Source organism: Podarcis pityusensis, assembly GCF_964106645.2.
Source record: "Podarcis pityusensis genome assembly, chromosome: 4".
Taxonomy (NCBI): Eukaryota; Metazoa; Chordata; class Lepidosauria; order Squamata; family Lacertidae; genus Podarcis; species Podarcis pityusensis.
The window spans coordinates 26779807-26795467 of NC_138027.1; the positions used below are offsets into that span (position 1 = coordinate 26779807).

Sequence of the window (15661 nt, forward strand, 5' to 3'; positions counted from 1 at the left end):
GCCACATATAAGGTCAGAACCAAGCCCAGCCCTGTCCCCCGGCAGGATGCAGCAACTTGCAGTAGGCAGAACCACGGAGGGTGGGAAATAGATGAAGGCAGAAACTGGTGTCTGAATGGTGCTACAAGACTTCTGGAAGGACTGGCCCTATAGCAGTGGGAAGGGGGCATTTGGACTCTGTTTCAGGAACCAATAAAATCTTGTAGCACTGTTCACAACTTCCTTCTGTTTAGAATATGTATATTTTTTTAAAGAATTCCATCATTCTGCATGGTCAGAAACCCAGTTGCAAACTCACCTATCACCATCCAGATAGCAAATCGTATCCACGTGCCAACATCCAGCTGCATCATGAGATAAACATTCACAAAGATGCTCAAGATTGGAAGGATGGGAAGAAAGGGGACCTGGAAAAAGAACAGAAACCAGGTTGTTGTGCCTCTGGATGGCATTTTGGGACAAGCCAGTTTCCAACACCACATTATTGATGTGTGGTTGCACAATCCATTTGTGACGACTGAGCCTCCTATATCACATTGCCAATGGAGGGGCATATGAGAATATCATTTGCTTTCAGCTGGTACCTAAAACTGGCCCTGTAAAAAATTCATTAGCAATTTAAAAGAGCAATAACATCATCCAGGAAGTTCCTCTGGAAATGGAATTAATGTCTGCTGTTAGTTTAATTTTGCCTTCCAGATGCTGTTGGAGCATTTGGCTTTACTATTTTATTTCACATCACCTGGGACCTTTGCTTTAAAAAATAAAAATGGAAAAGCCATATATAACTTTTAAAACTAGTACTTAGCTGGGGGAGGAGTATTTGGGGTACTCTCTCTTTTTAGAGAGAGAGAAAAGCAAAGGGTACTTAAAAATCCCCACCCACCTCCTTTTCAGGGTTAAAAGTCTGTAGAAAGAAAGAAGGCTGAGATGCAAGTTTGGTGGGGCTTTTTCCCCCTTTTTTGCAGCTCAGTGAGAAGAGAGAACAAGAGCTCCTTTCCAGGGGCTGCATCTCAAAGTGTGGAGCTGGTGCTTTTGGAGATTACGCTGAGATTGCCAAAAAAAGAAACGCAGCCTTGCATACCCTCTGCCTGGCCGCTATTAAACATAAACAGACAGATTGCCAGATGAGAAGCAAAAGAAAGGAATATTGGGAGTGCTGAAGGTCAAGTTGGAGGTGCACATAGCCAATCTGCGTGGGAAAGTTTGCTCTGCGCCTCCTCTCCCCCTGCCCATGCCTTGCTAATTCCTGCCCTTCTAGAAAAAGCAGGTTAACCTCCATTAATCTCTCTTTCCATGCATGGAGCCAACAGAGACTCCGACTGCTTCCCCCACCCAGAACCACCCCAGCCCATTCCTTGCAGACCACTTGCCTTAAACGAGAGCTTGGTTTTACTTTCAGGTTGTCTCCAGATAACCACTGTGAAGAAGAAGCAGAGGAGGAAAACGGCCACAAGCAGAGCAATAGCCCACGGGGTCCCGTTCCTCAGAGCATCTTTGCCAAGGACAGTCCAGCTACAGAAGGTGACGATAAGAACACCTGGCAACAAGACACATGGAACAAATGTTTGTCGCGCTGATTTGGTGGTGGGAGGGAAAGACTGAATACAAAAGCAACGGTAATTTTAAAATCAAGCCAAGAACGGTAAAGTTCGTAGCAAATGCAGCGGGGCGTTGCAAGGTTCTGTAGTTTTGATCCTAAATCTGTGCATGCACAAAAATTCTGGGGCAAGTCTGCCCCTGTTCCTATATGTTTTAGCAATAGACACTGCAAGTTGGTGGACAGGTCAAATCCATTTCCGACTTGGCTCTCCACCAGTACGATCTTATGTCCCAATCCAACAAAAGGGACACAGGGAGCTGACTCATTCCAAATCAGATCAATAGTCCACCTAGCTCACGGTTCTCTGCTCAGACTGACAGCAGCTCTCCAGGCAGCTCTATGTGGAGAAACCCGGGACCTTCTGCATGTACAGTGGTACCTCAGGTTACAGACGCTTCAGGTTACAGACTTCGCTAACCCAGAAATATTACCTCGGGTTAAGAACTTTGCTTCAGGATGAGAACAGAAATTGTGCAGTGGCAGCACAGCAGCAGCAAGAGGCCCCATTAGCTAAAGTGGTGCTTCAAGTTAAGAACAGATCTCCAGAACAAATTCAGTTCTTAACCCAAGGTACCACTGTAAATCAGATGCTCTATCACAGCACTATATAGCCTACAGGCTTCTATATGCACAGCCAACACGGATGCCAGTTCACTTCTGGCTGCTCATTCAAAACCATATTCTGACGCTCTTCCAAGCCCCGGGGATTAATCTTCTGATATAGACTGGGGTGCACAAAATTAGATGACTGCAACCAGAGTTCACAGGCCGTAAGTGTGCAGACTCTCTTAACCATCCCCAATGCTGGTGTCCTGTTGGACCAGAATACTTCACCAGCCTCAACTCCCATCAGCCAGCATGGTCAGTGGTCAGTTGTTGTACAATTAGATCTGGAGGGCACCAGAAAATTCTAACAAAGAATTAGGTCTTGGCAAAGGATCTAAAAAGTGGCAGCTCCCGGTATTTAAACAAACCCATACGCTATGTTTTATAGGAGTTTTGCAAGTCAACCTTACAAAACGAAGCTACAGCTGCATGCGTTATAGAGAACTAACCACATTATCAATGTCACATGTTCGGAGAAAGGCCAGAGCAGAATAAATTAACAATTGCACACATGAAACCAACTCTTACCTATGATGCAGGAGGAGACATTTACTACGGACCCAGAGAGTTTGGAAGGATCAGTATTTTGGGGGCGGAAAACAGCTTTTAAGGAGAACTTCTCTCCCTTTTCAGGCAGAAACGCAGTCTGAGATTCACTGGTGCTCACGGACTCGTTGTTGTCTGCCTCATCATTTGTACTAGCCATCTGGTATGCCAAGTTCGGCTGCTCCGGTTGGTACCTAAGAGAAAAAAAGAATTGGACCACATTAAGCCCCATCCTATCACCTGTAACTATAAGAGAGTCTCACCTAATATGTTTTCTTCCCAAACTGATTCCCAGGCATTGAAAACAGTGACTCCGAAGGAGAGGGTTGCTAAATACCACTTAAATCTTCTAAGCCAGTGGCTGTCTAGAATATTGCTCAGTATCCCCAGCAGGAAAGAGCACGGCCTACAAGCTGTAGGATTTGGCCAAGGGTGAATGTGGCACTGAGGGGGGGGGGGACAAAAAGGTGACACATCCCTGAACTAGTCTGATGAAGAGTTCAGGACAGCTCTGAAGCGTGCACACTATATTATGATGTTTTGGTTGGCCTAAAAACACACACACCATTGTCCCAATTTTGGAATTTTTAAATAAATAGCATCTGGAACACTTGAGAACCATCTTCTCTGCTCCGTAACACAGAAACGTTGTGCCGTACCTTAGCACCAACACGCAGGCAGCCACCAAGGAGTAAGCAAGAAGCGTCCCAATGGACATAAGGTCTACAAGATCCTTCAGGTCCAAGAGAAAGGCCATGACAGCTGGTGGGAGACAATGAAGAGACAGATAATGCAGTGGGGTAAATCCATTTCATATATAAGACTAGTTAGCCATGACAGTTCACTCCTTTTTCACTCTTTCATTCCAAGCAACCCAAGAGAAAGACAGGAGTCCCGTGCCTTAAAGAAGTGTTAAATAAAGGCGTAAGAGAAGGCACTGGAGACGACCACAACTGCTCTTCTCCCTGCCCTAAGACCCTGCTCCTAAAGCAGGGGGCATTTTGTATCTGTGGAAGCACCCTGTGACTTTTAGAAGCCTGGTTTTCCACACAAATAAATATGAATACCAAGGCCAGCATTCAAAAAAAGAGCATTTAAACCCCAGAAGAGATTTGCTCATCCTGTTTTCACAAACAGCAGCAGTCTGTTGAAGCCTGCTTATTAAACAGGGGCTCTGCTTGGCAGAGGAAACAGCAAAAAAACAATAAGAGTACATGTGGGTATGTTTTAATCCTGGTCCAATTCTTTGCATGATGCAACAGACAAAGGAACTGCCTGAAGCAATTCCAAGATGAGATGCAATCGCAACACTAAACTCTAGAAAGAACAAGGCAGTCTCCTTGCATAACACTTAAGTGCTTTATTTGAGGAACTAATGAGAATGTGCTGAGGACTGGGGTGTTAGCTCGATCTGCTCATTTTAAAACAGGATTAGCTACTCAGTCCTTCCTTCACGGATCTTAGCGTCTCACCTGCAATAGCTCCCGAGGTTATTGTAGCCATCATCGGAGTCTTTGTCTTCTCATTAACACGAGCCAAGAACTTGAACAGTAGTCCATCTTCTGCCATAGCGTAAATAACTCTTGGCATTGGAAACATGGACCCAAGGAGACTAGAAAGAGACAAGGGCATAACCTAAGCTCATCTTGCATTCACGAGGCAAACCATCACTGCAAAAACAATCTAGCAAGAGTGTCTTTATCTATACTTTAAGGAAAATTACTTTCTTTAGGAAACCAACACCAGCACCTAAAGAAGGGATTTGTAATTTATCGAGCAATGGAAGACAAAGGAAAAGTTTTGCCATCTTGCAGTTGTGAGGTCTAGATGTTTCTCCTTCCTTCCCATTCCCAGGGGCCACAGGATGCACAAAACAGCCTTAGAAACACCAGGTATCCCAAATTATTCTAAACCCAGTTAGCCAGCCATATAAGCTGAGCCATATAAGCTCCTACAAAGAAATGGTTCATTTTTGACTCCATAGCAAGGCTGGTGTTAGGTCACTGCCCTTAGAATGAGTCACACCAGTGACCCTCTAGCTCAGAATTGTCTATGCCAGTGTTCCTCAGCCTTGGGTCAACCATATATTTAATCTTAGCCAATGGCCAGGGATGATGAGAACTGTAGTTCAGCAACATCTGGGGAGTCAAGGTGGAAGAACATTCATCCATGCTGGCCACCAGAAGATCTCAAAAGTTTTCAGACGGGGTTCTTCCCCAGCACTGCTGGGAGATAACAGGGACAGAGTATCTTGCAGGCAAAGGAAGCACTCCTGTATCACTGAGCTACAACCCTTCACCTATCATGGAAGGGATTTTTTAAAAGACCCCCCCCTCCCCACAATCTGCATCTATGACATTGTGAAATGAGGCCAAGGCAAACACAAGCAATCTCAAAGGGTCTATGTATTCTGGGCATTTACGTCTTAGAACAGGGCAGGTGAGCACAAACCCCACTGAGCAAGTAGCAAAGGAAGCCCCAGCATCTTACCTTGTGGATAAGGCACAGAGTGAACCAACAGCCACTGCATAGTTTGCACCATCCCATCCCACATACTTAAAAGCAACAGGCAGGGGGCTGTTTTTATCTAACATGTAGTAAGGCATCATGAGGGTAAGAGCAGCCGACACACCGAAGTATGCAACAAAGCAAATCAGAAGCGATGCAACGATTCCTATTGGAATTGCTTTCTGGGGATTTTTCACTTCCTCACCTACGAAAAGAAAACAGCCACAAAGACTGAAAATGTTATTACAGAAACAATGAATGGGATCAATCCTTTCTTTTAGCCATTATCTCCCCCTTGCAACCCGATGAAATAATTGGGGGGGGGGGAGAGAAGCTGAACCTATATTCTCCCTCAATTCAAGGGGTGTCAAGAAGCTTCAATTGCAGGGAGTTTTTGAAGGGGCTGTTTACTTGTTAAGATGCCATTTCCTCTCTTGTTCTTTAAAATATTATTTTGCAGAGTCAAATTTTTAGCTTTATTTTAGTTGTGTATATATACTGCATTGTATTGCTTTACCTATCAAGGTGTGCCAAACTGTTTTACAGTACAGTGGTGCCCCGCAAGACGAATGCCTCGCAAGACGGAAAACCCGCAAGACGAAAGGGTTTTCTGTTTTGGAGGCGCTTCGCAAGACGAATTTCCCTATGGGCTTGCATCGCAAGACGAAAGCCCATAGGGAAATGCTGGCGGTCGGGAGCAAAGACTTTCGCCCACAGCCGGCCTTCAGAAGAGGACCTCTTCTGAAGGCCGGCGGGGGGCAAAAGTCTTTGCTCCCCCCCCGCCTGCCTTCCCCCCGCCTGCCCCGGGCGATCTTAAAATGCTGGCGGGCGGGAGCGAAGCGTTCGCTGCCGACCCCCAGCATTTTAAAATCTCCCCGGGACAGCAGAGAAGTCTCTGCTGTCCCGGGGAGATTTTAAAATGCTGGGGGTCGGGAGCGAAGCGTTCACTGCCGACCCCCAGCATTTTAAAATCTCCCCGGGACAGCAGAGACTTCTCTGCTGTCCCGGGGAGATTTTTAAATGCTGGGGGTCGGCAGCGAACGCTTCGCTCCCGACCCCCAGCATTTTAAAACGCTGTTTCGAAGCGGGGCGGGGGGCGGGAACACCTTCTGAAGGCGGGCAGGGGGGCGAAAGTCTTTGTCCCCCCTGCCTGCCTTCCCAGGGGCTTTTAAATCGCCCCGGACAGCGGAGAAGTCCTCCGCTGTCCGGGGCGATTTTAAAATGCCGCCCGCCAGCATTTTAAGATCGCCCGGACAGCGGAGAAGTCCTCCGCTGTCCTGGGGTTTTTTAAAATGCTGGGGGTGGGAAGAAAAGCCCTTGTCCCCCCCCCCCCCAGCCTTCAGAAGAGGTCCGGGGACAGTCTGTTCTGAAGGCGGTCTGGTCTGAAGGCGGTTTCCCTAGGAACGCATTGATTGATTTTCAATGCATTCCTATGGGAAACCGTGCATCGCAAGACGAAAAACTCGCAAGACGAAGAGACTTGCGGAACGAATTAATTTCGTCTTGCGAGGCACCACTGTAACAAAATACACAATCTATGAGAAATTCAATGTGGAAAAAAATATTTTCCAAGACATTTTCTCCCCCCTACAACTTTTGTTGATATTTATCAACTATGAGAGCTAAACATTTTTTTTTTTTAATGGAACCTAAGATCTTCGAAGGCACAGATAGGAAAAATTTAGCCTTGTGGGATCTACTTTGGGTGCTGCTGTTTTTTACCATAAGCAGCTGGTGCCGGGTGCAAAACAAGGGTGGTGATGTTGGGGGGCAGAGGGAGAAGAGGGACAGTTGCAAAATGGTGTCTCTAATGATTAAGGCAATTAACTAAGGCAATACAAATCTACTGAGGTGCAGTAGATCAGCATGAAGACATGGCCAATGGCAACCAATTTATGATCCTATTTTGCAAGTGGGGTTCATGGAGGCTGAGAGAGAAATGATTAGCACAGGGCCAAATTCTGAAGCCCAGCTTTCCACACTACCCCCATCAATGTTCACTTGCTATTGTGAAACAACAGAGAGCTGGAAATCCTTGGCAATCTTCAGTAAGTTGCCAAGAGATATATCGGTAAATCCAAATTTACCTTCTGCCCACCCCCGTTCTAAGGGAACACAATCATTTAAAAAAGCAGTTCAGTGAACTCATTCACCTGCGGGTCATACGACGGTCAACAGCAACAGTCTACTGTGCATTTTATTAAAAAATAAGGCTTTATTAAAGCTTTTTTTCATAGTACAATAAGATAAAAGAAGCTAATCTAAAGAAAAATAAAACCAGAGAAAGAAAGTGAGAATAAAATGCAGAGTCCTCCCTCAAAGGAAGCTCTTAACCCTTGTTTCAGACTGTGCAAAATTCAACTGATTAGTTGGCATGGTCTACTATGAATGCTGTGATATGCACATGTACCTGGGAGTGTCCTACTGGGGATTACTCCTGAGTAGACGTGTACAGGATGGCACTGCACAACGATAATCAAGCAAGGCTGAAACAAATAATAATGACTGCAATCTGGAACTCCTTGAGGTGACTGCTATCATGCATGTCACACAGATGTACTGAGTCCTTTCTTCCCCAAACTAATTTGATGAGAAAGAAATTTAATGAACTCTTATTCGGATATGCATGTAACCTATTAAGCAATTAAATAGAAACCTTATTTCCTTCAGTACCTAAAAAAGTGAATCGTACTGACATTTTGCAATATGTGCATTTAATTCAGTTGATGGAACTGCCTTTTTAAAAAATGACAACCATATTGCATGATATCTAAATATAGAAGCAAGTGGGTTTTTACATATTGCAGAAGAGGGGTTATGATCAGATTAAGAGATTAACGCTTCATAGGCATCTAGAATACAGCTCAAAAAAGGATAATTGGCTATAATTCTGCACCTGGAGATAAACTCATCAGAGGTCAAGTTAATCATGCACAACTTAGTAAGTTCTGATCATCTCCATTACAAAAGACCAGACACAGGACATGCAGGAAGTTTGTGTCACAAGGAGGCGTTCACGCAAACATGAGATCACATACAGCATGAAGGTTACACTTTACCATTTGATTCTGCTGAACCCACAGACTGACCCTTAAAATCTGATGTGGATCTACAGGACTTTGCTAGTTTTAAATCCACCTAACATTATAGACTTGTAAGGCTAAATCTCCTCCCAGAAAAGGAGTCTGCATTGAGCACCTGTTGAATCTTGCAGTGTGTGAGTAGTTCACTTTTACTGCATTCTTATGATAAAGAAGGAATACAGTGGAAACACTGAACTGGTGTATGCTGTCAAAATCACCCAACACTTCACTCTTCTCCTGTTCCTGCCTTGCTGCTGAGAAACAAGCCATAGCCTGGCTTGTCATGTTGTCCATACCTGGACTTGTGGTTTGCTCCTCTCCCATAAACCCACAAATGGTATCCAAGAACTCTGCTCATTCACATTAAGCCACAATTTATTTCAACTATAGTTTAATGTGATGTGTGAACCAAGTCCCAGTGGCCTAAACTGCACAAGGAAGTTGGCAGAACTGAAACAAAAGTCGACCTTGACTAGAAGGAAGGAAGGAAGAGGAAGAGTGACAGGAAGACAGACCAGAGCCTTGGGGTGTAAGAAAAGGTCAAACTTCAAATATTTTAGGCATTTTTGGTCATTTAGCCCTTAACTTATCAACTCTCCATGGCAGCTGCATGATATAATCAGTGAACTTTACCCAGTAGTTTGATGCAGAAGACCTGCTGAAATCAATGGACCAATATTAGACATATCCATCTGTTTAAATGGTCTACTCTGAAATTGGCTACAGCTCAGTACAATTAAATTAAATTAACTGAAACTGTACTCAAGAGATACTTAGCCATGAAAACCAGGCAGATTGCTAGCTTTATGGAAAGAGATTCCATGTGTGTACCAAAAAGTATATTGCTTATTGTTGTGCAATATTGCTTATTGTTGTGTGCAAGCATGGCTGGAGTGTTTAAAGCCACGACCACAGAAAGGCAGCTGATTTGGAGAACAGAATCAAAAACCTGTTTGCTTGTTTCACAAATTTAATGTAAACATTTTTTTAAAAAATCCCTTTCCCCAAACACTGAGTGGGTGAACAAGAAGTGACTGTTCTTTGTTAAGTTATCACCTTCTGATCTTTAAAAGGGCTCCCTTGTACAGAAAGTACATTTGGTAAACAAAAGCAATTAGTTAAAAGACAATCTATCAACTAGAAGTTCTTCAGCTATTACTTTCATTCCTCTTTGCAGGACTGCCGCGGCTTATAGGTATCCACACACAACTTTGCTAATGAGGGAAGAACTGTCACGTTTTCCTTTGGCCCCCATTCCCCAATCTTTGTGATCTCATGATCAGCCACATACAAAGAAGGCCGAACTGTGGGCAGAATTCATAATGAAGTACAGTGTTTATTCACTGTGAGTCCTGGGTCCTTACCTGTAGTGGCAATGCAGTCAAATCCCACAAATGCATAAAAGCATGTTGCTGCCCCCGAAAGAACTCCAGATAATCCATAGGGCATAAACCCACCAACACCATGTTCTGGAATGGTTTCACTAAAAACAGGCAACAAGAGATGTAGGTTATTCCTCTCAACAAGACTAGTAGATTCAAAGGACAGTTTGCAACACACTGATGATTTCAAGAGGAAGAATTGCCTCCAACAAGACATGCAGTTGACACATCAATGGTCCATCTATAGTAGAGATGTATGCTGGTTTTACACCAGTTTTAGTTGCAGGTGAGGATTACTGCCCTCATGTCGTGATCTGGGCTTCCCACAGGTGTCTGACAGGCCACTATAGGAAAAGGGATAGTAGATCGGACATGCTTTTGGGTCCAATCCAGCACAGCTTAACTGTCGTGGCGTCCCTTAATGAATCTTGAGAACTGTAGATTGGTAGAGAAACTTTGGGGGTTCTGTACCCTGCTAAAAGCACAAAACCTGTAGATTTGAGATCACCACAAACCAAACCACAGCACTCAAAGGCTATAATACTCCCAGTGGACACAGGAAATTATATTAAAATTAGTGGGACTTACTTCCAAGTAGGCACAGATAGGGTTGAGTAACACATTTTGTTATTATATGGAGATTAATTTATTATTATTATTATTATTATTATTATTATTATTATTATCAACAACAGCAACCACAAAACATTTAGGCTAATTTGCGAAATGTTTTTGAAACCATTCAGAAGCTTTTTTTCAAAAAGAATTTTTGATTTCCTCTTGTTAAATCTAGCAAAACTTTGTAAGTCACAGAGAAGATTTGAAACATCTGATTGCTTCTTCAGAGGTTTTGGCCAAAGGATGCAGAGCTTAAATTCACAAAGTGCAGTGCAAGAAAATCAAAAGGACACCTCAGAAGTTCTTCACTTAGACCAGCCTTCCCCCAACCTGGTGCCCTCCAGATGTTTAGGACTAGAACAGCCCCAGCCAGCACAGCTGGGGCTGATGGGAGTTGTAGGGCAGCAGGTTGGGGAAAGCTGGCTTGGATCCTAATTCTGTACTGAATGTGTCCTCAATAATTTTAGCCTGGCAAGGCCTTCACTACGATACCCAAAATAATCATATGCAGTTGCCAGAGCGTTTGTTCCTAGTTCCTTTTGTTCCAAGTAGGCTCAATGTTTTACTATTTTTCTTTGTGCGTTCAATAGCAGAGTGCTTTGGCTCTGTGCTGCATAGAACAATCTATACACAAATTGTTTGTGTTGAACAATTCTGCCCTGCAAAAACGGAATTGTGGCTCCTTAAAGACTAGCAAGTTGGTTGAAAGTGCCAACTCCAATTAAGCAATGGCCACTTAATTGTATTCCACCCTCAGTGACTTGACAGGGACAGAGAAACTTTCCCCCATAATTTCCCCAGCAATGACTTATCATAGCCACATGCTGGCTGTGGGCAGGGCCAAAGTCAATGGCGAGTGGAGCAACACCTTTTCTCACTCTGCCATCCCATTCTGGTTCAACCACGGTTCTGAACACTTACAGAGGCTAGCCCTTGCGTGAAATCCATATGGAGAAACATTCTATCTCCTGGATGGACCCCATTTCTTTTCAAAAGCTCCATGTCTCATCCAATTTAAAAGGCCTATATTTTGTTTCCAAACGTCACAGACATGCTTAATTAACTCAAGCATAGCCAAGAGGCATTGTTACATAAATCTAGCAACAACTCCTAAATCCAGTTATGCAAGGCTGGGTGATGAATGCCCAACAGATGTATTTAGAAGGACTCTACTGCACAGCCCAGAATGAAATTGCAAAGCATCTCTATACGGCTGTCACCACTATTCCTAAGCAAAGGAAATGTTTCCCTAAAAGACAAAAGTAGAGGAAAGTGAAAGTAGCAGGCGTGAAAGGAAGGCGGCATTACATCACCAACCTCTCAAGATATTTATTTATAGAAGGATTTGTGGACTGCCTCCGGAAATATTATAATAATAATAATAATAATAATAATAATAATAATAGAATTTATATACCACCCTATACCTGCAGATCTCAGGGTGGATTACAGAATAAAATCAAAATATAAAACCACAACATCCATAACCAAAATAAAAACAGCCACCCAATAACTCCCCCAAAAAAACATTTTTAAAGAGCACAGGGTGTCAATCAAATCAACCAAAGGCCTGGTTAAAAAGGAACATTTTTGCTTGGTGCCTAAAGGTGTATATTGAAGGCGCCAGTCGAACTTCTCTAGGGAGAGCGTTCCACAGACAGGGGGAGCCACTGCAGAAAAGGCCCATTCTCGTGTTGCCACCCTCCGGACCTCTCAAGGAGGAGGCACATGAAGAAGGGCCTCAGAAGATGTACAGAAGATATGTAACAGTAGAACTAAAAACAACAATCGCAGCAGTATATCCAAACATTTAAAACATGGGCCAATTAACACACATGAAGAGCAGTGCTATATAAAAGCAGCATCACAGATAGACCCTGCTCCTGGCAGTCAAACTCTGTCGAGAAGCTCTGATCCTAGGAAACAGGGCAGTGGCCGGTGTCCTGAGCCAGGACAGACAAAAGGCATTCTGTGTGCCCTAGCACGGTTGAGAAGAACCCTCACAGTGTTTCATAGGAGATGGTAAAAGGAGGAGTCCTCTGCTACTGGAAATATCGAGGCAGACTCATAGATTTGATTTCTGAAGGACTCTAGCAAATAAGCCTACAAACATGTCTTACTGCATGTTAAAATAAAATTGAACCTACTTGTGTGAAGGATCCGAGATGTTTTCTGGGATCTGCCAGTGTTTAATCGAGCCCTTCACAAACCCCGACACTATCACAAAGCCCAAGACAAGGACGTTGATACAGGTGAACACTTTGTTAACCATGGCAGATTCTTTCACACCAAAAGTTAGAAGTCCTAGAAAATGTACAGTGGATAATTAGACAAGCTCTATCAACAGCAAAGGTATTTTGTCTCTGGAAAGACGAGCGCTTTCATGGGTGCACAATTTGCCATGCTGCTAACCCGTTACATTATTTTTAGCATAGTGAGTTGCCCAAGGCTCGATTCAGACATTACAAGCAAATACAGTCTTGAAGTCATAAACATGCTGAGCTTACATGCTCCCTCTTACTCCTGTTTGCTTCGGTTCTTCTCATCTCTTCCTCCTCATTTGCAATAACCACCCTTCCCCACAGAAATTACGGAGGAGAGGGGCATACGAATTCCACCCTTATTTTTTTTGCCCAGGCTTTCTGTGACCTGAACAATCAGAACCTGATCTGTATGTCTGAATCCCCTAATCCCCGTTTTATCGGTTTTAGGCTGCGTTATTAATGCTATTGTTTCTTTAAAAGAACTGTACACCACTTAAATACTGTGAAAATATTAAGCGGTTTATAAATGGTTACAAACAAATCAATAAAATCTCCTGAGAGGTTCAAGAAACAGAAACAATCTACAGTGTTTTTAACAATTAAATATGGGACTTTAGAGAAATGTTGGGTTAGTTTGGTCTTCCTTTTAGGGCCAATTCAATTGAAGTGAAGAAGTCAACCACTTTGCCCATTCAGAGTATTAGAAAGTACTCTGAATGGACAAATCAATTGACTTCTTCACTCATTGTGGTATGCTATGAATACGCCCACATTGAAGGCAACATTGCAACTCGAAGGCAGCTTTCTCTAACCTGGTACAGGAGTGGCTCAACCAGTGGATGGAGCCATAGCAAGTGTCTCCCAGCCAGTGGTGCTTTTGCCACTTAACAAGGGAGGATGGGGCAAGGCAGTGGCCAGACAGGGGCTGCTTGGGTGCACTAGCAGAAGCATCAAATTGTCTCCTCCAGGGCATCTCTTCAGTCCTGGCCACGTCCCTCCTGGAAAATGGCAGCAATGCTACTGCCTGGAAGCTACTGCTGTAACTCCTCCACAGAGGCTTTTCCCGCCTTCCAGATTTTTTTTAGATAAAATCCCATCAGCCCCAGCCAGCATAACTAGTGGTCAGGGATGGTTATAACTGAGGTCAAACAACACCTGGAGGGCACTAAGTTGGGGAATGCTGTGAATGGCCACAAACTAGAGGGTCTACACAAGAAGCTCCGGGCATAAAAAACAGACTTTGGGGGGTTTTATTTTCCAAAATAGCAATCCACTCACAAGTTCGACTGGGCCACTGTCCCACAAATGCCAAAATATACCAGGGAGAAAATTAGTTTGTGCAGTTTCATATCCAGCACATTTTGCATGCGTCTTCAAGGCTGGGTGGTTTCTCCTTTTTTAAAAGAATAAATTCTGTGCTCACTAAATAAATAAAGTCCATACAGCGTTTCAATGTTTTGACTCTTGTAAGATAAACAGCCATCCACCAGCATGATGGCAGCCCTGTCTTCTTTCCCCACATCTTCCTGGCTGGAGCTCTAAAGGAATTGGCAGACTGTTGAAGTTAACAAATCAAAGTTCTTCTGCAACGTTTGAAGACTTCCAGCTTGCCTCCTCCTCTACGGTAATAAGCATTGTTGCTGCCTGACACCCATTTCCACTAAAGCGCCTACAGCGCCCTTCTTTTAACAAAACAATTTCAAAGGGAAGGTGGCCGCTGCAGTCCTAACTCTGCTAGCTTTCCAATAGGTCAACCTGACACTCGAGGCAAACAAAGCAGCTTTGAAAACAAGGCCCAAATATAGCTAGGGTGTTTGCTCTTCCTGGGATTGCCAACGAAGAGAATGCAGGAGGACAACAAATTCTTAGTCCAGAAAAACTTCCCAAACCAGCTTTCTCTCTCTGTCTTACCTGTTAAGATCAGGATAATGAAAACAGAAAAGACGTCTGGATATTTTGCTAGAATACCAGGAGCATTCATGGACATGTACTGTTGGAAGAACATTCCAATATGCTTGCCTATGAGTTCGTCAAACGTTGCGCTCCATGCTCGGGCCACACTTGATGTCCCTGTCAGAGAATAAAAATTGGGAATTGCTTAGTTGCTTATTTAATACCACACTATATCCATTGATTTCAGGGTAATTTGTTAAACATAAAAAACCACAATTGGTTATGTGATGCAATTGTAAATCAAAGAAATTAACAGTGGAAGATTTGGGGGAGGGACTTCTCGCGCTGTGATTTATATGCCGGAACAACACAGAAACTGTTGTCAATCCTCACATGGATTCTTCAAGTTGATAATCCAAGGCATTAGGGTCGGGGATTGGAGATCGTTGGCAACTATTCCCCCCCCCCCCGGGATAAACATTTTTAATTATTATTATTATTATTATTATTATTATTATTATTATTCACAAACAGAAAGAAAATGAAAGACATAGTTACAATTCATAAACCATATTTTACCAAACCCAAACTCATATATACTAATAAACAACTATATTTTGCACCCATGTGACTTTCCTCCACCACAACTCAACGTTCTTTACTGCATACTCTTATTTACATTGTGTCCTTATGTTGACCATTTTATTTCTATTAATAATTTTACCTTGATTTAGTTCCTCTTTACATACTTGTTCTAAGCATATCAATATGTTTTCTTTAGAACAGTGTTTCTTCATATAATCTTCAAAACATTGCCATTCCTTCCTTAGACTCTGATTAGACTGATTTCTTATGGCTGCTGTTAGTTTGGCTAATCCTATAAATTCCTATAATTTATTTATCCAATCTTCCTTTGTGGGGATAGTATCCCCTTGCCAGTTTCTAGCAAGTAATAGTCTGGCTACGGCTGTGGCATATAAGAATAATATTTTCTTATCCTGTAGTATGTCTTTGCCTAAAATGCCTAATAAATATGCCTCTGGCTTCTTTTCTATCGAAATTTTAAACATCTTCTTTAATTCCTTGTGAATACACCCCCAGAAGGTCTTTACTTTCTCACAGCCCCACCATGTGTGTCCCATTCCTATGCCCATCCCT

At 43.2% G+C, this 15661-nt stretch overlaps 1 protein-coding gene across 3 annotated transcripts in view; it reads right to left on the reverse strand.

Annotated features, from left to right (window-relative positions):
* SLC7A1 (solute carrier family 7 member 1) overlaps nt 1-15661 on the reverse strand; it is a 37418-nt gene that overhangs the window by 2365 nt on the left and 19392 nt on the right. For all 3 annotated transcript variants that reach the window (XM_081004127.1, XM_081004126.1, XM_081004128.1), the window contains 9 exons: nt 14522-14680; nt 12494-12650; nt 9711-9829; nt 5246-5468; nt 4228-4367; nt 3415-3517; nt 2738-2949; nt 1374-1540; nt 299-407 (listed from right to left, as the gene is read on the reverse strand). In XM_081004127.1, the coding sequence (XP_080860253.1) occupies nt 299-407; nt 1374-1540; nt 2738-2949; nt 3415-3517; nt 4228-4367; nt 5246-5468; nt 9711-9829; nt 12494-12650; nt 14522-14680 (1389 nt within the window). The remainder of the gene's footprint in view (nt 1-298; nt 408-1373; nt 1541-2737; nt 2950-3414; nt 3518-4227; nt 4368-5245; nt 5469-9710; nt 9830-12493; nt 12651-14521; nt 14681-15661) is intronic.